Below are 23,607 nucleotides of genomic sequence, written 5' to 3'. Positions count from 1 at the left end.
GGCTATCCTGTCGCGTAGTAGTTCGGACTCCTTTGGCGGTGTCCGGGAGCTTGGCCGTCAACTCGAGGTTTGATTGAAAGGTGCCATTCATTGCTTCTGTTGTTAAAGCGGTGGTAGACTCTTCGACGGTGAGGGTAAGTTTGGCCCTGCCATTAACTGTGATGATGCCGCGCGGACCAGGCATCTTGAGTTTACGGTAGGCATAATGTGGCACCAAGTTGAATCGAGCGAACGCGGTTCGTCCGAGCAGTGCCTGATAATCACTGCGAAAGGGGACGATGTCGAAGACTAACTCTTCAGTACGGTAATTGTTTGGTGATCCGAAGACTACCTCCAGAGTGATGGAGCATATACAATTGGCCTCCACACCTGGTATGACACCTTTAAAGGTGGTTTTAGTGTGCTTGATCATCGAATGATCGATACCCATCTTGCGCATTGTGTCTTGATACAACAGGTTTAGACTGCTGCCTCCGTCCATAAGGACTCGTGTGAGGTGGAATCCATCAATTATTGGGTCAAGGACGAGTGCGGCTAGATTGCCCTGATTGGTATTGGCCGGACGATCCTTACGATCAAAGGTGATCGGCCATAGGTTGTATTGTGGGGCGACTGGCTCCGTTAAGTCGACATCCCTAAGAGTGCATGTTCGTTCCAGCTTGGGAATGTGGGTGACGTTTATCATGTTCACTGTTTTGATTTGCGGGGGAAATTTCTTTTGCCCTCCTATATTCGGTGATCAGGGCTCCTCGTCGTCATCATCGCTTTGAGACCCCTTCGCCTTGTTTTCGGCACCTGACCTTCCGGCTTGTCTGAAGACCCAGCATTCTCTATTGGTATGATTGGCTGGTATTCCTGGGGTGCCATGAATTTGGCATGGACGGTCGAGTATGCGGTCCAAACTGGACGAACCCGAATTGTTTTTGTTGAATGGCTTTTTCCGCTGACCGGACTTGGAGCCACTGAATCCGGCATTGACTGTCATGTCTTCGGCGCTATCACCGTTTTTGCGACGCTTGTGTTTGTTGCGTCGTGGTTTGTCGTTGCTATCTCTGGCTTTTGATGTGCCAGGATTGCTTGTTGTGCTGTTGCTACGAGCCAACCAGCTATCCTCGCCCGCACAAAAGCGAGTCATGAGTGTCATCAGGGCTGCCATGGACTTTGGCTTTTCTTGGCCGAGATGTCGGGCAAGCCACTCATCACGGATGTTATGCTTAAAGGCCGCTAGGGCTTCGGCATCCGGACAGTCGAAAATTTGGTTCTTTTTAGTTAGGAACCGAGTCCAAAATTTCCTGGCTGACTCTTCGGGCTGTTGGGTTATGTGACTTAGATCATCAGCATCCGGTGGTCGCACATAAGTGCCGTGGAAGTTGTCCAGGAATGCATCTGCTAGGTTCTCCCAACTCTCGATGGAGTTTGTCGGCAAGCTATTCAGCCAATGCCGAGACGGTCCCTTGAGTTTTAGTGGGAGGTACTTGATGGCGTGTAGATCATCTCCGCGGGCCATGTGAATGTGGAGGAAGAAATCTTCTACCCATACCGCGGGGTCTATAGTACCATCATATGATTCATTGTTCACGGGTTTAAACCCTTCTGGGAATTCATGATCCATTACTTCATCAGTGAAGCATTGGGGGTGTGCGGCGCCTCTGTGCCGGGCTACATTGTATTCGGTCCAGCTGGATTTGTTGGTATATCCGGCGTGACGGTCATCGTCACGCGTTGGGGCGCGCCCCCATGATCCGTAGATTGATCTTGATTGTCCTGCTTTGTTTTTCAATTTTTCTCGCAGGTCATGCGTGGAGCCTCGGGCCTTCGTGTTTTTTGCTTGTTTGGCGTCGAGGTGCGGGCTGGACTTCGGCTGAAACGCCGCTTTGTCTCGGCCACGGGGTGGCCGGTCACCTGCGTCATGCACTAGTAGTGTAGGCTTTGATGCCTCCTCCTCTAGTTGAGGTAGCAACCTGCGCTTTGGGTAACTTTTGGTAGGGTGCTCGAGTCCATATTCCTCGACTGCCAGGACCTCAGTCCATCTATCTGTTAGCAGATCTTGATTAGCTTGAAGCTGCTGCTGTTTTTTCTTCAGGCTTTTTGCAGTGGCTATAAGCCGGCGCTTGAAGCGCTCCTGCTCGATGGGATCCTCAGGCATGGTGAGTTCTTCGTCGCCGAGGCTTACTTCGTCTTCGGAGAGGGACATGTAATTGTCATCCTCTGACTCTCCATCCGTTGCCTGTTCCTTAGGTCTAGCTTGCCCGTCCTCTCGTCCGGCCTACTGAAAGCCTGGTTGCGCAGGATTGTTTTCGTCTTCGGCACCCTCCGGATTACTATCATTTCTTGTGGCGGTATCATTTTTTTGCTGTGGCGGGGCTTAGAGTGGCGCCTATGACGCCGGTGCCTAGATTGCTTCTCCAAGGAATTATCCTCTGTTGCGTCATTGCCATTGCTTTCTTTGGGGTGTCCACCATATATATATATATATCATATGATGAGGTGGCTGTCAAGCGCCCTGTGGCGGTGGTTGCTGTTCTTCTCCTGCATCGTCGTCCATACCGTCGATGTCTTCGGAGTCAAAGTCAAGCACGTCGGTTAAGTCATCAACAGTGGCTATTACGTGGGTGGTGGGTGGGGAACGAATTTCTTCGTCGTCCTCTTCCCACTCCAGCCGGACATAGTTCGGCCAAGAGTCCCCTGACAGCGAGAGATGCCTTAATGAATTTAGCACGTCACCCAAGGGCGAGTGCTGAAAGATATCCGCGGAGGTAAACTCCATGACCGGTGCCCAACCAGATTCGATAGGCACGGACATACGCGGTTTGGATCCTATGGCCGGAGACGAATCCGAGGGTTCGATGGCAAAGATATCTTTAGAGATGAAGTATGTGTTCGACTCCAGCGCCGATGAGTGTGCGGCCTCTTTGGCAGGGTCCATCCACCCGTCCTCAGATGCACGATCTGCTCCAGATTGATTCCCGGGGCCGCCGCAGGCGCGATCTCCCAAACACTATCCGATGGCAGATCTAAGTCATGCTCGTCGTGATTGTTCGGCGCACCTAACATGGGCTCGAATCCGTCGAAGATCAAGTCTCCGCGTATGTCGGCAGTGTAGTTTAAGCTTCCAAACCTGACCTGACGGCCGGGGGCGTAGCTATCGATCTGCTCCAGATGGCGAAGCGAATTGGCCCGCAGTATGAAGCCGCCAAATACGAAGATCTGTCCGGGGAGGAAAACCTCACCCTAGACCGCGTCGTTGAAGACGTTTGAAGAAGCCATCAAGCCTTATCGTGACGAAATAGTGGAACTCTCAATGAAAGCACCAATGTCGGTGTCAAAACCGACGGATCTCGGGTAGGGAGTCCCGAACTATGCGTCTAAGGCTAACGGTAATAGGAGGCGGAGGACACGATGTTTACCCAGGTTCGGGCCCTCTTGATGGAGGTAATACCCTACTTCCTGCTTGGTTGATCTTGACGATATGAGTATTACAAGAGTTGATCTACCACGAGATCGTAGAGGCTAAACCCTAGAAGCTAGCCTATGATTATGATTGTTGTTGTCGTACGGACTAAACCCTCCGGCTCATATAGACACCGGAGGGGGCTAGGGTTACACAGAGTCGGTTACAGAGAAGGAGATCTACATATCCGAATTGCCAAGCTTGCCTTCCACGCAAAGGAGAGTTCCATCCGAACACGGGACGAAGTCTTCAATCTTGTGTCTTCATAGTCCAACAGTCCGGCCAAAGTATATACTCCGGCTGTCCGAGGACCCCTTAATCCAGGACTCCCTCAGCCGCGACGATGACGATGGCGCGGCGACAGTAGCTTCGGGTGTGTGTGCAGGGGAGCGAGCAGCAGCGCAAGGGGGGAAGAAGTGGCGGATATGGTTCGACTGGGGGAGAGAGGATCGTCCACGGGGAAGGTATAGGCGCCGGAGGGGGCGTGGATGGGCGCCACATCGATGGCCGAGTCCGTGGCGGCCATCGATGCTGTCCACGATTCCTTTGTGAATAGAGGAGGGGGGCGGGGGCGCGGTGGGCTGGCCTGGCCAGTAGCTGTGCCAATGCCCGGGTGAGGGGAGGTTTCATCTTTTTACACTTTTTTGTTTTCTGTTATTCATTTATGTTTATCGTTTTCCTATTTTACTTTCCATTTATCTTAGCTTTAGCAAATACCTAAACACCACCCAATTTAGTGTTACTGAATATGCTACTACCGCAATTAGTTTAGTAGTTAAATAAATTAGTTTAGTATTTTATAATTTAAAAAGCAACCAAATTATTAGTTTTAGCCATTGTTTTAATTACTATTGGGCATTAAATCACATTGTAAAAATGTTGGTTCACCACCATAATTAGTTATGGAATATTTGTAACATTATGAGCAATTTAGTTTTAACATTTTGAAAACTTTAAATTTTGACTTTATTTTAAATTTGAATTATAACCGGTTTGAATCAATGTGGAATTTAAGAACAGTAAAAGCGATGGCATGGCATCATTAACAGGGGATTACTGTAGCTTAATTATCCAGGTGTTACACAAGAATGGGGGATGCGGCCGCCTATTATGACCAGCGGCTCAGGCGCGCCATTAATATGGAGCAGTGGGAGCGAGGCGGCGGCGGTCAAAGGGTTGGATCGCCTCCGAGTGAGCCTGCGCAGCGGACTGCTGGCATGCCTACCATCATTTCACATAGCTACTCGCATGCCTCCCGGTGACACTGCGTGGCGAACACACCTCCCGTCAATTCACACACCTGCACGTACGCCTCCCGGTCTGCCTGCGCGACGGACTGCTCGCATGCATCCCGTCAACTCACACCTGCTCACACATCACACATGACATGTGGCGGCACGTATATTGTTTTTCTTGTTTGATGATTAACTCTGCCACTTTATATTACTTAACCCAAGCACATCACGTACATTGTTGGTCTAACGCCCACGATTCGAATAAATAATCCAATTATTAATAATCCCCCATTTGTAAAAAGATAAAGATTACATCAAAACTTGTGTTAAATTTGACAAAAAAGTACAATACCACAGTCTGTTGGTGTCCATATGATAACACGATAAGTTTCATGAATTTCAACTAAGTTTTGGATTTACTAGATTTTAAAAATCAAGATTCTCAATGTTTGAAATTTCTTGCATGGGGACTAAACATGCACCCATAGACAAACATATGTTGTCCAATCCATTTTGGTGCACTGTCACGTGTGCTAGCTCAAATTAGATTTTTGCACATTATACCCCTAGGAAATCAATCAATGTACTAAAATGTTTGAATGATTTTTTTGTAATTTTAACATGACCCTCCTTTGGTCACATATGTTCACCATGGAAAATTTTAACATGCCTCGTAGTGGTGGTGGATGTGCGGTGTGTGTGGGGGAGGGAGGTTGTCTGACAGTACACTACGAGTCGTGAGCCACCGTGTGGGATTAACCGTTTTGTGAGGCAGGTGCCACATCAAAGTCGTGAATTGGTTATCTAAAACATTACACAACCATTTTATACATACATGTTTGGGCCACAAGCAGTCGGTGGTTGTCCTAGGACACTCACTCGTGTGTGATGCTTTTTGTGGGTCTGCGAGGCCGTCGTCCATCACTTTGACCTACAACCAGAGAGATTAAATTTTTTTTTGAAGGGTAAACAGTAGGAAAGGCTCCTACTGTGTTTTCATATATGTATATATAGACAGGGTGTTACAAGGGTTAGTACATATGTAGTTGCCCTATTTGCCATGCTACCCTTCCAGAGGGGGCAGGTGGTCGAGGAGTGGTGTTATTAGTTCAATTCAGAAACAAAAGAAGAAATAAAAGCAGGATGACTCCCCCTAGTCCTATGTTGGAGGAGACCAAAGTCTTCCTTGAATCTATTCAGCCACCCACCGACAGTTGGCGTAATCCTCCTGAAATGCTTGTTGTTTCTTTCTTTCCAGAGACTCCAGGCTGCCACCAGGAAGGTTTCAAAGAATAATGGACGTCCCCAGGAGTGTTTAGCCTGTTGAAGTAGTTGTAGGCGGCAGGTGAAGGGTGGCCAGCTGATCCCAAGTTTACGCCAGCAAGCTTGACTGAATGTGCAAGTAAATATCATATGATCCACAGTTTCTTCATCATGATTGCCGCAGAGAGATTAATTTGACCAGCAAGGTTGATTCTTTTTTGTTTGTGTTACGGTAGGAGTATATAGTACGTGTCGAAGAGGTGGGGGCCAGCATATACTACGTATGCGTCATGGACACACACCTAACTCTGTGCGGGGACTTTCCGGTTTCCGAGGTAGGTGCCACATCAAAGTTGTGCATTGGCTATTCAAACATCACACAACACCTCTTTGGGCCACATGCATGCATGCGGTGGTTATCCTAGGACACTCACTCATGTGTGATGCTTCCATCTGTGGGCCCATGAGGTCGTCGTTCATGCATGCATCACTTTGACCTACATTGGGAGAGATTAATTAATTGGGATTTTTGCATTTGTGCCCCTGGTTCCTTAGCTCTACCCATTCATCCCACGCTCTTAAATTTTTCTCACTTTTCCTCACTCTCTTGTCTGGAACCCTCAGAAATGATCACAAACGGTGGATGCTGTCGGGTCAGTGCTTTGACCGTTAACTCTGATGAGTGGGGCCGTGCTGGACTGTGTCGCCCGTTGGACCTGACAATTGGGGCCACGTCGAATGGTGCCGCTGTTCGCCCATTGGGCCATGGTTAGATTGTTGGCCCTGTGCGCGCTGCAAGGACATGAGCCTGCTATGCATGCATGACATGTCCAGCTAGCCTACTATGCAGGCATGTAGCTACCCTGCCTGCATGCGCTGACCTCCCTCTTTCTGCAAGCGAGCCGCCATGGACACTGACCGACCTCTTTCTGCATGCGAGCCGCCATGGACGTAGGGACGGTCGCTGTCAATGGTTCATCTCATCTCGCACGCTCGTCTTGATGCAGAGCATCATTTCAAACTTTTCGATCCACTCGCATCTATTCAACGTGGCAATTAAAGTGGCATATCGATCGACGCCGCTTGTTTGAACCACCCACGCCTCCACCTTCCCTTCCCCTTCCTCTATTTAAACCACCCACGCCTCCACCTATTCTCCACCACATCCATTTGTGTCGCCCCCTTCTATTGTTCACCCAAACCCAGAGCACTCTCAAAGCCAGGCGAGGATGCAGTACAATGGCCCCACCTTCCAGCTCCCACCGACCGTGCTGGAGAGGCAGTATCTCATCAGTGTCGTCGTGGTGCCCCATGTGTCCTATTACAATCTAGCCAATGTTACCAGATTGGGACCCTCGACCCAAGATCTGCCGAATTTGACTCCATCACTCTTCGCATATTGTGGCATCTCAAGATGCTAGCAGTGCATTGCTCTATAAGTGAATATCACGAAGGCAAAACAACCCGTGCAAAAGTTAACCACAAAAAATAAATACACATCTCAAGATGCTAGGAGTGCATTTTCTAAGTGAAACATAAATGAGTATCAAGTAGAATAATGGTAAAAACATGACATCACAAATCTATGAGGAGGCAAAAGAATCCCATGTGTGAAGGGTTAACAAAACAACAAAGTAAACTGAACATGTTAGCTTTGTAGTAAAAAATGAAGAAAATGGATGAATGCATCTAGGGAGGATCAATGGATCGGAACCTCACTTCAACCAGCTTCACAAATGGTAATGGCCATCACATCCAGGATAGGGAGAGATTGACGATGCCCTTGCTGGATTCGGCAGAAGAGAAGGGTGGTCGAGGGAGGCTTCGATCTCGAGCGAGGAGCGGTGGTCAGGCAGGGAAGCCATGTGCGTTCCTCTTCCTTCTCTCCACTGATGAGGACGGGTGAGGGAGGAGGAGCATGGGTGGTGACGACGCAGAGGAGGATCTATGGCTAGGCCCTCCCTTGTAAGTCATTATCGGTTGTTCATCAATCTCTTCGTCCATCGGTGTCGGCTTCCCCTCATTGATTTGAGCGCAAGAAAGGGCATGTGGCGATGCGGCGAGGAGGAGGCACGCGTAGAGGAGTTTTTGTAGCATGAGCTGAAGAAAGGGAAGGAGAATGAGTGGTGGCGGTGTAGTGGAGGAGCTAGGATTAGGGAGGGGGAAGTGAAGACAGGAGGCGGCCAGAGTTCACTAGGGCGGAGACCTCTCCCGTGAGGGCCGGTGGCGTGAGGGCGAGCGGAGGCGGCGACGCGAGGGCGAGTGTTCGGGTGCGGGTCTAGGGTTAGGATAGTGAATAGTGCGGGAGAAGTGAAGAGAGGAGGAGGGTGTGGCCGGTGCCCTATCGGCAGCCCACTTCTATGAAATTGGGGCCAGAGATATTACATTTCGTTGCAATTGGAATTTTATCCAATGCACGAGAACTATCTCAGTGAAAATCTGACGGCCCACATCAAAAAAGCCCGAGATCCAACGACCAGGATTACAAAGGAAAAACCATCGAACGGTCTAGAATGCCTAGTCGTTGTGAGAAGCTCATGCCCCCCGGGTCTTTACTCCTGCGATTCGCCGCTGTGCGTTCGAGGGGGGAGGGGGGCACCAGGTGTCGCAGTGAGCGGCAGTTCCTTTCGTGGCACTAAAGGCGTGGATTAGGAGGTCTCCGAGACATAGAGGCAACGATATGTCTCACATATAGCGAGGCCTAGCGTGCTCTCGTGTCACGCGCGTTCCTAAATGGGACGGTTGAGGCACGTGGAAGGCCACAACCTTGTTTTGTTTATTATTTTTTACTATCGTTTATACTTCCAAATATTCCAAATAAATATATTACAAAAAATGGTTTACGTAAAATATTTGAGAAAAATGTTAATCAAGCATTTGAAAAATGTTAAATGTGTATAAATAAAATGTTCTCATGTATACAAAAAAAATACAATATGTGTGAAAAAAGTTGATCATGTATTTAATTTTTTATATAGCATTTAAAAAATTAAACAAGTGTTGAATGTTACTCAAGCATTTGAAAAAGGTTAAATGTGTATAGAAAACATTTTCACCATATATTCAAAATATGTCAAACTTGTATTTGAAAAATATTAATCAAGCATTTGAAAAATGTTAAAATATGTATAAAAAATGTTAACCATGTATTCATAAAATATTAATCTTTTACTTGATAAATGTTATCTAGTATTTGACAAATGATAATCTAGTATTTGAAAATTGCTAAAAATGTGTACAGAAAATTTTTAACCATGTATTCAAAACATGTCAAGCAAACTTTTGAAAAATTTAAATATGTATAAAAATGTATACAAAAAATATACAATGTGTGTGAAAAGAGTTGATCATGTACTCCCTCTGTTCCTTTATATAAGGCGTATTTATTTTTTGATTCTGCTCAAAAAAATATATTATTTTTTGATAAAATTCCAAAATATAAGATGCATTTCTTCTAATTCCTCATAATTTCTTTGTTAGCCCTCCAGAAAAAGAAAAGTATCTCTCTCCTGATTTTCTATATCCCTCCTTGTACCAAAAGAAGGAAACTATCTATGTCGATTGCACCGTATCTCTTACTTTCCTGGACTAATTGATTTACTTGCTACTAACCAATAAATTTGCCAAGGGTAATTTTGTCCTAACACATCTATAATCATGTGCCTTGGTCACCGTGCCGAAAATAATACACCTTAGATAAAGGAACGGAGGGAGTATTTAGAAAACATTGATCAAGCATTTTAAAAATGTTAGAAAACTATTTTAAAATGTTAATCAAGCATTTGAGAAATGTTACTCAAGCATCTATGTCTATATCTATACCAATATAAAAAGACCCAAAGAGGCAGATCCAATTAATCTTGACCATCAAACTATGCCAATCCAACGATTTAGGTTTCTCCAATGACGAGCGCTCAACATGTTTAACGCGCAATCAATACCATATCAAATATCAATATCAGCGTAATCACATAATTAACATGCAATTGATATCCTACCCAATACCAATGTGTAATTAAATTTTGTACCAAATATCAATAACCAAAGTGCAAATAATATTCTATAAAATATCAACATGCATTCTACGTATGCATTAATTAGTTTGAAAAATGTTCAATGCGTATAGAAAAAATATATTGACCATGTATAAAAAAAATATTAATTTTGTACTCCCTCTGTTTCTAAATATAAGACTTTTTAGATATTTTGGTACAAATTACATACAGATATATATAGAAATATTTTAGAGTGTAGATTCACTCCATTTACACCGTATGTAGTCCATAGTGAAATATCTAAAAAAACATACATTTAGAAACGGAGGGGGTATTTTAAAAATGTAATCAAGCATTTAAAAATGTTAAAATGTGTATAAAAAATATTGACCACATATTATAAAAAGTTAAATCAAGCATTTAAAAATATTTAAATATGTACTGAAAAAATATTGACCGTCTATTTAAAAAGGTTAAACTTGTATTTGAGAAATGTTAAACATGTATTAAAAATGTTTTCGATGTATATGAAAAATATAGAATGAAATCCAAAAGAAACAAAAAAGGTAAAAATAATGAAAACCAAAAAAGAAACCAAAGAAAAAAAAAGAAACGACAAAGTAAACCAAAGAAACTAGTGCACAAAGAATAAGAACGGTGAAAACTGATAAAAATAAAAGGAAGAACTAAACAAAACGGTTGAAAAGCAAAAAAGAGACATAGCAGCGAAGAAAAAAAGAAAGAAAAAAAGAAAGAAAAAACCCGGTGAAAACCATGAAAGAAGCAGAAGAGAAACGAAAGGGAAAACCAAAAAAACCAAAGCATAGCAACGAAAAAAATAAAACCTTACAAGAAATAAGAAAACAAAAAAAAGGACGAAAACCCCCCAAAAAACTGAATGAACGCATCATCGAACCAGTGGCGAAGGAACACATGAACGATAAAAAAAAGAACCAAACGAACCCCACAAAGCTACAACGAGAGATCGACCTGGCCAGTGATCGAAAAAAAAACAATCAAAATAGGCCGGCCTAGCCTATATCTATACCTTCTATTAAAGGGAGAAGCTACCACCGTAATTCGTTCGTCCATCTCGCCCGGCCAATTTTGTTAGTGAACAGTTTTTTGGTACGTCGTCCGATAGTGTCTACATTGCTTCGTTGCCTGGTCGCTTACTTTGGGCCAATGAAGCCAACTCATCTCTTCATTGCTTTTCTTAGCCCAACAAAACCAGCCCATCTCCACCTTCCCTACCACATCCCTCTCCACCTATGGGCAGATTAAGGGACTCCTTGGGGTCCAAAATGAATCACTAGCGGAGAAATACTTGGGATTGCCCTCGTTCGTGGGTAGATCTAAGAATGGAGTTTTCAAATATCTCAAGGATAGAGTTTGGGCTCGTGTAAGAGGGTGGATGGAGAAGGCTTTATCTTGTGGAGGGAAAGAAATCTTGATCAAGTCGGTGGCTCAGGCGATACCCACCTATTCGATGGCGTGCTTTAAATTACCTCGAGGTCTTTGCGAGCATATAAATTCTTTGCTTAGAAAATTTTGGTGGGGCTGCAAGGACGGTGAGCGCAAAACAGCATGGGTTTCGTGGGACGAGATGACTAGGCCGAAACGAGATGGTGGTCTAGGCTTTCGGGATATTGAGCTCTTCAATCTCGCGTTATTGGCTCGACAAGCATGGCGAATGTTAACTAACCCAGATTCCATCAGTGCCCAAGTTTTAAAGGCTGTCTATTTTCCTGAAGGAAATATCCTAACTGCTGTTATTGGCTCACGCCCTTCGACCGTCTGGAGGTCCATTTGCGAAGGTAGGGATGTGTTGAAGCTGGGCGTAATCCGAAGAATTGGTGATGGAAAAGAGACACAGTTTTTTGATAACTGGCTGCCACGCGACCATAAGCTACAGCCGATTTGTGCAAGGAGTGCAACACCGCCGGAGTTTGTTAGTGAATTAATTAACCAAACCGTGCATGCATGGAACATAGAGGCTGTACGAGAGCATATGATCCCACCTGATGCGGACGTGGTGCTAAACATCCCGCTAAGTTCAATCAACTTGCCGGATACCTGGGCATGGCACTATGAGCACTCTGGACGATTTTCTGTCCGCTCAGCCTACCGGCTACTAGTGGAGACGAAGCCACAAAGAGAGGACTGGCTCGAGCACCGACCGGGGCCGTCCGACCTTGAAAGAACTCGCCGGCAATGGTCTGATTTATGGGGCATCAAGGTTCCTTCTAAAGTTAAAAATTTTGCTTGGCGACTTGCTCATGTGTCCCTCCCGACGGGTGATGTAAGGCTATCTCGGAACATGGCGCAGGAGGCGACTTGTTCTGTTTGCAATGCAGCTGAAGATTCGTGGCACCATTCGCTCATAGACTGTAACATGGCGAAAGCAGTATGGTCGCTGATGGATGATGATGTTGTGAATCTTGTTCAGTCACGTGATCAGGAAGATCCTAAGTTGTGGTTGTTCAATCTACTCGAAGTAGCATCACATGCGGAAGTTGTGAAGGTCCTGATAACACTATGGTCCATTTGGTGGGCTCGCCGGAAAGTGATTCATGAGCAACAATTTCAGAGTCCGCTATCGACGTTCTCCTTTATCCAGCGTTTTCTGTCAGAGCTTGAAGGGCTACCAGTCAAGAAGTCTAACCAGCCCAGCCAACCCCGTAGGCCTGCCCGTGGCGGCTGGCAAGCTCCTGCTGTGGGAAGTGCCAAAATTTATGTTGACGGAGGTATAGACAGATGAGAACGGAAGGGAGCTGTAAGTGCAATTTGCCGTAATGTGACGGGTACCTTCCTCGGCGCATCCTCAATTGTTTTTGAAGGTCTTACACATCCATCGACACTTGAAGCCATTGCATGCAGTGAGGCAATGTCGCTAGCTCTTGATCTAAACCTCTCACAATTACAAATTGCTACGGATTGTCTACAAGTGGTTCGCAACATCAAGGAGGATAACCCATGCAGTTATGCCGTAATCATCAAGGAGATTCTCGCGAAAAAGGCGTTGTTCCAGGAGGTGTCCATTAGTCATGAAAATCGAGCATGCAATATTGAAGCACATAGTCTAGTGAAAGCTGCTACTTCTCTCGAGAGTGGGCGCCATGTTTGGCTCACCTCACCCCCACCTATAGCTTGTATCCCTACAAACATTGTTTAAATAAAGTTATAATGGTGTTAAAAAAAAACTATGAATAGAAGTCTTATTTGTATACAACTAGAAATCATCCGATGAGAAGCTATAAACATAGTTAAATCTCTTGATTTTTTGCTGCAAATGAACACATATATGCGAGCATATACACCATGGGCAAGCGGCACGCGGGAAAACGATCGAGCGGGAAGGATAAGTCACCGAACCTGTTGGTGGAGGCCAGAATGATGACAACGCTGACGGATGGTGTGGCGCGTGCTTTCCGTGCTTGACCAAAGGCTTGAACTTGACGGCACAGTAGGAGCTGAAGCCTGGCAGGCGGAGGCTCCCGAGGAGGATCTGCAGCCCGCGGCAGCCGCTGCAGGCATAGGATATGGCCCGACGGTTTCCTTATTGGTCTGCCCCTCCCATTGCAAAGGGGCTGCACGTCCGAGACAAGGATCCATCGTTGAGGTTTGTATACCAAGTTATCAACCAATTGGTCAACTCCCTTATTCTCATGCTCATTCTCTCTGGCTACATTCTTGATTTACTGCTATGATACTTCAAGCTGGTTGGATGTGTCACTAGGACATCCAACGTTCCAGTGCTGCCTCTACCGGTCTTAAAAGAACTTGTTCAATTTAATTTAGGCATGGGTTACCTTCTTTCCCATCAGTTAGTTGTTATACAACAGGGTTGTTTTTAGTTTGTCCTGGAGATGCAGACTAATCATCCATGCGTGAGCATTCAAGAGAATCACGCTTACCATGTCTTTGAGAGGTGAGTTAACTTTTCGTGTTTGTTTGCAATCGGCAATGCAAACAGTTTTTTGATGTAAATTTGTTGGACAAAGTTCGATATTGTCAATCAAGCATTAAACTCTTTCTGACTCAAATTAATTAATGGTTCATATTTACCTCAGTGAAAGGTCTCTAAGAAGCATCGTTCAAGACTTGCCTAATTAACTACAAATGGTGGTGCTCAGTTAATCTAGAAGACAACAGTACTAAAATAGTGTCAGTATAAATGTGTAATAGAAGACCAACTTGATCGTTTGATTGGTGAAGTGTTTGTATTGACTAGACTGCATAATTTAGATTTTGATTGTGTCTTTTTGTTATCATTCAACAATTCTTACCATGATCCACAAGAATTTATATCTACGAACCAAGGCTTGCTGTGTATGGTTCATGTTTCTGAGCGTACTATCCACTTTTAAACCTGCTTTATCAGAGGCATCATTTACTTTATATGCTCTGAGACTTATCTCTCCACTACTTAATGAGTCGTATGCTCCTATGTCCCTCTATTCTTATTCAGTGGTTCTCTGGTTTTAGCTCTGCTACAAGCTTACCCTCCAAACAAGTGGTGCATATGAATCAAGGATAAGGAGAAATAGGCTATGCTCGCAACTTCACTACTCAGGTATATATTTTTTTTCCTCAATTACTTCACTAGCAATAAACAATAAAAAACCAAATAGCCACTTATCTCTAAACAAATTCAACATCCTATAAATCTGTTTGCATTAGTTATTAAACTTTCGAATTCTAAAAAAATGTATACAACAATTTAGAATAGTTATTAAACTTTCTTATAGTATACAACAATTTAACCGTATGTATCTCCCACTCAAAACACATACACCACTCTTTTTCTGCCTGTTCATAGTGATAAGACGAAGGAGGCGCCATCGAAAGACATGACTATGACTTTCTGAACCCTATACTACATGGTCCAGACACTAATAATCGTTTTTTTAAATGCGGACACAGAGTGTGTGTGTTTTTTAATATAAAGGCCGTTTCAAATTGTTTTTCATTTCAAAAAATGTTTGGATTTTAAAATATGTTCATTGTTTTTATATTCTATATTTAAAAAATGTACCAAATGTCTAAAAACGGTTGCATTTAAAAATGTTCTCAATTTTTTTAAGAATGGCAATTGTTTTAAAAAACATGTGCTAAAAATCCTATTTTAATAAAAAAATCAAAATTTAAAAAATTATTGACTTCTTTATAATAAAGTATTTGTGTTTTCTCAATAGTAAAAAAAATCAAAATTGTTGACTTCTTAGCCCGAGCGATTTTGGGCGGCACGGAATAAGAACGGGCTCTGTTAGAGACTAATGGGCCTGGGCGGACGAAAGTTCTTGAACGGGCTCTGTTACAGACTAATCGGAAAGAGCACCCCTCAAAAAAAAAATCGGAAAGAGTTGCTAAAAAAAAGGAAATCGGAAAGAGATTGCCCGGACCGCAAGACTAGGTTTGGGCATATGCCGGACAAAAATAGGGTTTAAATAACCTGGCAAGCCAAGGGCCGCCGCCCCCTAGCTAAGCGTTGCCGCTGAACCAAGAAGCATGCCGCTGAGCGTTGCCGCCGAACCCGAAATAGCGTGTTGGAGTGCCATCTTCTGCTCTCTGCAGGTATTACACATGTATCCGCCCTTTTGACTTTGAATCTGCTAGCTAGACGAAATAGTTTACCCAACATCGATCTGGTCGATGGAAGCATGATTGATTACTGTTATATCACTTGCTTTTTCATTATTTACAGTAACCGATCCTCTCCTGAAACAGGCCTGCATCTCTGAGCCCATTAGATTTATTCATTACGGGACTCTCCATGTTGTTCGACGGCTTTTTTTTAATAGAGGTGTAAGGCAAAGGGCAAGGGGAACGAGAGAAGAAACTGTCAATCCTGCTGATGAGCAAACGGGAGACAAAAACTCTCCTGCTGCAGATGATGATTACAGCGAGCAGCTTGCTGAATACGGCCACAATAGTGATCGCTACGATGGCAGTAACTGTGGCGACTACTGTGACACAGATGGCGACTGGTCTGAGATCGGTGGATATGATGACTACTACAGAAAGGATATTCCACCGAGTCTCAAAATTGGCTATCACGGAGACAGCATTAATCTATCGATGGCTTACAGCCTATCTCGGGACTTGGTGGAGCTGTTATCTGTGCGTCCCCGATTTCCCTTCGTGGGCACCTTCGTTGCTTTCAACGATCGTTCCCATTACTACTGCAACTCGGAGAATGGACCACTTCATCGTAATGTTGATTCACAGGTATATGTAATGCACCCTCTGTTTTATAGTAGAGCGCTTCTTATGGCTTATTCTATTCAAAGATATTTCATATTGTTTTTGTAGGATTTAGATCCTTAGAATGTTTCCTCGTAGGATTAGAACTTTAAGACAATTTCCCTTATGATTCATTTGCAATCTATTTTGGAGTTATAGCTATAGACTAGCACAATCCAATTCAACATTTTGTTCATTCAGGTTTGATTGTGTCAATAGTTTCTATAGCTGGAATTTGGTTTATGGTTGGATGAACTGCATTCCTAATATTGCTACCAAGGAAAAAAAAATAGTAGCTACAGCTAGTCCATGAGTAGCCCGCCATCGCATTGTAAAGTTAGGATAGGTTCGATCTATGGTTATTTAGGCCTCCTAAAAGGATCTACGAATTCGTCGATTTGTTATAAAAAAACAAAACGGTCGTTTATTAATGGAATTCTTTGTCGGCATTCTGTGAAATACTCGTTTGGCCAAAGACTTCGAAACACGTCATAAGCTAAACCCGTACTAACAAATAACCAACCTGCAATGAACAGGGAAGGTATTACATTCAACCTTCCATTAGAATCCCTTTGTTTCTTCTACGTTTTCAAACACTCTTGCATCTCAATTTTTAGGGCCAATTTCATTCAAAGGAATTCGTGTGGAATTTTCTCTACAATGGTTGTTTGATTTGTAGGATTACAATTCATATGAAATTTACTTCAAAAATTTCCATATGGTTTTCGTGTGCATGATCAAACATCCATACAACTTTGTAGTACTCCATTTATTCCTTTATGTTAGGCGTATTTGTATTTTTTTTACTATATTCTACAATGCAAGGGGTATTTGTAACCCCATATAATTCGGCTTTTACTCCTCCACCATCATGTACATGGCAACCTCACGATAAAATCAAGCCAACCTTCCAATCGGTTGGTTGAACAAAAAAAACTCCCAATATTTTTATTTTGGTTTGTATGCAATCCTTCTTTCGGGGATGCCTTGCGTGGCCCCATGGTTTTTGAGCCGAACTACTAAAAGTTGGCCCTGCCTGTCTTCCATTTGCTTGCACAATCCCCCATGAAACCTAGATCGCCCCAGAATTCCCCCCGATCCAAACCTATCCTGGCTTACGCGACCCTCTCCCTTGGCTGCCGCCGCCCCCACAATCCTGCCGACCGGCGCCGCCGCAAGCTGGTCTGCTCCTCCCCTGGTTGCTGCTGGTGGTGGTGGTTTGCTCCTCCCCTGGTGCTGCGGCTCCTCCCTTGGTTGCCACTGACTATTAATAAGTATATACATATACTATGGTAATTTTTTTATACAGTCAAGACTAGTCAAGAGTCGCTACCCTAGAACGACTCGTTTACTCAAAAACATTGCGTGACCCATGCAGATAGAGTACGAGATCATGTATGCGGGCGACTTTGCTATTGCGGGTCACCGAATCGACTTGCTTCCGTCTGAAGCGGATTCCAGCTTGTGTTTCTGGTCTTTTAATCTTTCCATCGAAGGGATTAGCAAGGTGTACTTCAGCCCCAATCGCTCCTTAATGATGTCTCTTGGTCATTATGTCAAAAATAATACACCTTAGATAAAAGAACGTGGTGAGTATAAGATGGCATGCCATTCTATTCGTGTGTTTTTCCTATTAATGCATTTTATAATTCTTGCAAATAGAAGAGGTCCTTAGTTCTGTAACCCTAATGTAATTCTAATCTGTTTTTCAAGTTCCTGAGCTCGAGAATCCTATGAATAGAATAAGCTCTAGCTTTTATGTTTTCTTTCTCCACACTACAACGCATCTTATAAAATAGAGACACGTCGAGCCTATGCAAGCAACAACATATATGACCAATGGCCCTATGAGTTGATGCATTCAGACTAAACAACCTATCTTTAACTTCTTGAAATGAAGGCAGTATATCTTTATTTTTGTTTTTTTGTATCTTTTGAATCATTTTATTCCATTGCCATATGCGCAGGGTAATTTGATTCTCAGGGCAGAAGGGGCGGCGCTTGAGGACTATGTCCGCATTAAAGTTGAAATCCCAGAGGATGATAACCGGATTGACACTGCAAACTACGTCTTCTATGTGGACCCGTACTTATGTAACAGTGTCATTGTCCACACAATGCCAACAAGATATGGCCGTGATATAGACGTGTTTTTCGTGCCGATGTATCGTGCTATACAGGCCAGATTGTGTGTCAACCTTGATCTCGCATCTGGCAGTGGCTGTAGTAGCTATGCATATGGCGAAATCACAGCGCACCATGAGTTCTACGGCGACTTTAATGTCCTGCTTTTCCAGTGTGGACAAGATGATATGGCAGAGGTTGTCGATGGCACACTTCCATTGTTGCGGACTTGGGCAGCTGTTCCGATATACTTAGAGCCCCTCTTGGTAATCAAGCTGAACCTTAGCGTTTTTACTAATTCTGACCATGTTAATGACGGTCATGCCATCTCCTTCCAAGGTGATCTTACCTTCTACCATGACCAGTATGAAAAGGCAATCTGCAATGCTTACCATGGTAAAGTTGAAGTGCAGATTGGGTACCGTTAATTGCCCAGCAGGGGGATGCTATCCGCTGTAAACTAACCTTTTATATGTATGATATTGCTGTATGGATCAGCTGGATTTATGTCATATATCTCTCTGAATGGCTGGCCGGTTATCATGTCTTTTTTGGCGTTCTGGTACATTATGTTGCCGCTGGATGTGGACCCGTGATATTTTTTCTGAAGTGTTGTGTCGGCTTCATGCTTTTGCTCGTAATACGTCAGCGCGCGGAAATTGTTTTACAGTTCTGAGACGTGTCGTGTCTATGGCTGCCTCTCTCACGTTTATATGCTGCAATTTGGCCACCGAAGATTCGAAGCCTGGGGGCATACAGGTTTGTGCACGCTGTGTCGGGGGCGGCAGATTGGACCATGTACTTCTGCGGATGCTCTTACACTATGGCAAATTCATTGTATTCACCATCCCATTTTCATTTATACTAGTTACCATGGGAAAAAAATCTTGTACTTAGCATGTCATTTTTATTGTGCATATCATGCCAAATTCTTTTTGTACATAGCAGATGTAAAAAATCTGCCATGACCTTTGCAAAACAGGTTTATTGTCTTTTCCAATTTGTTTTGCCGTGATGTTTTAGTGAACATATTATTTCTTCAATTTTGATATGGAACATGACAAATTTATGTTTATATGTAGCTTAACCATGACAAATTTATTTTAAATACCATGACAAAATTTCCAAAACTTGCCATGTTTTTAGAGAACAAATTTCCTAAATTTACCATGTGTCCATGGCAAATTCTTACATTTGCCATCTTTTCAAACAAATAATCCCCAACTTTGCCATGTGTCCATTACAAATTCCCAAAAGTTGACATGTGTTTTTAGAGAAAAAAAATTGTAAATTTTGCTATGTGCCCATGAAAAAATCATGAATTTTCCATATTTTGAAAGATCATTGTAAATTCTTTTTATATACTATCAGATTTATTGGCATGGCAAATTTTCGCCCTTACACAAGCACACACATTTTTTGCAACGCAAGAATTAGCCGTGTGAACACTATGATTTTTTTATAAATTTGCCATGATTTTTACAAAAAAAAGAATTTTTTTTCTTAATCAGCCAAGTTAAAAACCCAGTTTTTTATTTTTGCCATGATTTAGATAAATATTTTCTGTTAAAGTTGTCATAGGAACATTCATATTTCGTTTATAAATAGTAATAATGCCCGTGCATTGCAACAGAAGAAAAAAAAGTCACATTACTCAGCATTGGAGCTTCAAATGGTGGATGAGGAATCGATGGTGGAAAAGGTGAAAAACAAATATCCTAACAAAAAGATATAGACATATAAAATAGCAGAGAGTATTATGAGAAAACTGTAAAACTAACTTATAACACCATATGAAGTGACCCTTGTAGAATGCATACAAACGTAATCCAGCCATCCATTTTGTGATGATATGTTAAAAAAAAACTTTAGTTGTGATATTACTGGCTCATGTTTCAATTGGTAAATACTCCCTCCGTCCCAAAATAAGTGACTCAACTTTGTACTAACTTTAATACAAACCTGCGTCACTTATTTTGGGATGGAGGGAGTAAGAAACTTAATGACGTTGCGTGTTGTTTCAGGATGACAATTATTCTGCCCCCATGGAAGAATTGTTTCAATTCTTTAAAGAGAGAACTCAAGTGGTCAGCATAGTCTGAATCAGTTCATACACTCTGAAATATAAATTCATGCCATATACATTCAGTTTCTACTACAAAAAAAATTGTACTTGGAAACCTAGCAAGTATTACACTTCAAAGACCAAAAGCTTGAAAGTGGTGTCACTTGTTTGTCCGAGCACCATCTATATATGGCAATTGTATCGGTTATACATACTTTCTTTTTGGGCAAACGTTCTACAATCTATACTTACAATGTGATAAAAGCAATCGATCACCATTCTCTGCCCATCCTCTTTCTCCGGACCAGAGCAAGCACACCGCCGATCAATCAACCTTATATAATACCCTATTGGAAAGTAAAAACTAGGAACAAAGAGCATCACCTACAATAGTTAGTATTCTTATGTAAACTAGAATTAAATTCATGACTTTAGTAAAAAAAACAAAAGAAGTCAATACATCAATCGTGTTTTGTATGTCACTTTACTATTAATGAAATACAAATTTTATAATCTATCTTTCTCATCTTTAAAAACTCAAGAAGCTAGAAGTGAAAATTTTCAAAAGGAACCCTCTCTAATCTGGTGTAAGGATGCAGGCAATGGTGTTAATTATTAAGCGAAGGAGATTTCAGCAATGAATCTGCTGAATTGTGGAATGAACATCATGCTGCTCCTTTTGATCTTGATTGTTCCTTCCAAATAGCCTATTCTCAGAGCATTCTCTTCTCTATAGCAGTAACAAGATCCTATATACATCTAATCCAGCCAATTAAATAACCAGTGGCAAGCCAATGATTACTTTGAATGTACTCGCAAGCAACCCATGATTGGAATAGGGCACAATAATGCAATGATACAACACCAAGTAGGTAGTTTGCAGAAAGCTAGTTTTTAGTGCAAAGACATGTTCAACAACTGGTAAATCATGCACCATATGCATTCAAGTAACCATAGGGAGTGGTTTGAGATATCAACATAAAGGGAGTGGGCTTTAACCCATCTCAATCATGTCAAGTCCTTTGACTTGACCCAAGTAGTTCTTTCCACTTATCCAAACACACACACTGGTTTGTAAACAAGCGGACGTAGCCCAAGAGCGGTTACCCAACTGTCCTTGACCATGGAAACGGCTATTCAAATAGTTTTACACTCTGCAGAGGTTGCACACTTTACCCACAAGATCCGGGGAACTTCCATGTCATCCACAACCCGCGATACCTCAAGTACCCGGGGTAAGCACCCGATCACTACCTGTCCCTAGATGACACTAACATAGAGTCCACTTGATTGGTAGTAACGCCCGTGCCCAACATTTCACATTTTAAAATTGTGGAGACATACCACTGGCACGGGGTACCAACGGTGTGTCCGGTGCCCTGTGAAAACAGTCATGGCCGCCTTACCTGGCACGACCCCGTCTCGAGAGAGAGCACCAACTCTCCCCCGTCACTAGTAATGCGGGCTCCAAGCTAGTATCGGCTAGGTAATCAATAATGTCCTTTCCCATATAAGGGTAGAGTGGTTGCACATGTAAGGTTGAAATAACGGTCACAACTTAAACCAATCCGTTTTAAAAACAACACACACACTTGCCTCGATACACTACTTTGTCACCAAGTGGTTACCCAACTCATTATCTCCCTCGGCATAAGTGGCACCCGATGCGGTTTTCGAAAAGTTTTTGAGAACAATCTTGCTTCCATCACCATGCATATACCCATCCCCTTTTGCGTAGCTCTACTTAGCATCCTAGCTACACCCACTCGCATAACCCACATAGAAAGGTAGGGTCATGCACCATGCAAGTATCAACGAGAAAAACAACAGAGTAATCCACCAAGGTGGTACCCTCTCATCATGATTCTGGTGCAACAACGACAAGTGATATATAACATGCATAAAAAAGTTTCACGGTATGGTCAAAGGGCTGCTTGCCTGGCTCAACAAAGTATTCTGGGTCTTCAAGGTCTTCTAGTCCAACTCCTTCGTCAGCAACGCAATCTATCGTCGCAAAATAACAACGAGAAGATAAGGCAATAGCAAAACAGAAAAAACAAAGTGCTCAGAAAAATGTCAACTAATTTTTGTAAAATACTAGGGTGAAAACTAAGAAGGGAAAAATTCCTAGTTTTGGATTTGGTGTAGCAGAATAGAAGAAATGTATTTTCAGAGGGTTTTAAATATATTCAAATTTGAATTTGAATATGAACAATACATAAAAGTTGGTTGGACATGAATGAAAGTTATATCATTAAATAGGTGGGATTTTTACAAGATTTTAGGAACTGGAATTATTGAATTTGGATTATTTAATCCTGTGGAATTTTTGGGAAGGTGACAGAAAAAGAAAAGGAAAGAGGCTACTGTGCAACTGGGCCAGAACAGCCGCAGTGCACAGGCCCAGAGGTGATTCGGCCCAGGCGAGCAGAGCGGTGCATGCGCGCGCCAGGTTTGAACCTGACAAGCGGGGCCCAGGCACCAGTGAGAGAGAGAGGGAGGCAAGGAAGAGGAGAGGCTGATAGGCGGGGCCCGCCTGTCATTCCTAACCCTGCGACAGAGGGCTGGCGAGCTCACCGGCGATGTTTCCGGGCACGGCGGGGTGAGCTGATGGCACCCTTGGACTCCTCTTCGTGCCACCGTTCGGGTGGTGCTGGAGTTGGCCGGAGGGAGCAGCGGTTCGTCGGCGACGAGGTTCGCGGCGGAGGAGCATCGGGCGTCGATGGCTCCGGCTGTTTCCGACTGCAAAACGAGCGGGAAAGAGGGGGGAATCGATAAGTGGGCTATGGGCGTTCCATAGAAGCAATCAAGAGGGCCGGGGGTGGCCTGTACCGTGGGATCGACGGTGACCCGAGGCGGCGGAGCTCGAGCTCGGGCTTGTCTGGAGATGAGTGAGTGGTGCAAGGGGTGATTAGGGGAGTGAGAGGGAGAGTGGTGAGGATAGAAGAGCTCGGGGAGGCCTATTTATAGGCGGGCGACGGTCTACCGAAGAGGCTTGCACCGGCGGGCCTGTTGCAGTCGTCACAGGTCACGGGGGATCATCGGGGCGTGTCTGGGGTGCTCGTGGGGTTGGTCTAGGGTGAAAGGAGAGAAGAGAGAGGGAGCAGGGGGGCCAGAGGCACAACGCATGTGAGCGTGCTCACTGGTGCGCTCGGGCGGCCGGCGCGCGTGTGAGCTGGGGCGAGAGGAGGGAGAAGGAGGAGGGGACCAGCCCGTGGTGTGTTGCGG

The 23,607-nt window shown here is 43.7% G+C and overlaps 1 protein-coding gene across 1 annotated transcript; it reads left to right on the top strand.

Moving 5' to 3' along the window:
- The first annotated feature begins 15,407 nt into the window (after window positions 1-15,407).
- On the top strand, window positions 15,408-18,830 carry LOC119367945. Its single transcript, XM_037633317.1, has 3 exons — window positions 15,408-15,521; window positions 15,675-16,175; window positions 18,158-18,830. The coding sequence occupies exons 1-3, from the start codon at window positions 15,456-15,458 to the stop codon at window positions 18,740-18,742; spliced, it is 1,152 nt and encodes a 383-aa protein (XP_037489214.1). The 5' UTR covers window positions 15,408-15,455; the 3' UTR covers window positions 18,743-18,830.
- The last annotated feature ends 4,777 nt before the right edge of the window (window positions 18,831-23,607 follow it).

The sequence above is a fragment of the Triticum dicoccoides genome, chromosome 2B, assembly GCF_002162155.2.
Source record: "Triticum dicoccoides isolate Atlit2015 ecotype Zavitan chromosome 2B, WEW_v2.0, whole genome shotgun sequence".
Taxonomy (NCBI): Eukaryota; Viridiplantae; Streptophyta; class Magnoliopsida; order Poales; family Poaceae; genus Triticum; species Triticum dicoccoides.
Note: the sequence above shows the minus strand (reverse complement) of the source record. Positions and strands in the feature narration are given on the sequence as shown.

Bases quoted from the DNA above. Each gene is read 5' to 3' on its own strand.
- LOC119367945 (XM_037633317.1), top strand. From the start codon at position 15,456: ATGCCGCTGAGCGTTGCCGCCGAACCCGAAATAGCGTGTTGGAGTGCC. The intron at 15,522-15,674 runs GTATTACACATG...CTCCTGAAACAG, and splicing joins CCATCTTCTGCTCTCTGCAG to GCCTGCATCTCTGAGCCCAT. The intron at 16,176-18,157 runs GTATATGTAATG...CCATATGCGCAG, and splicing joins ATCGTAATGTTGATTCACAG to GGTAATTTGATTCTCAGGGC.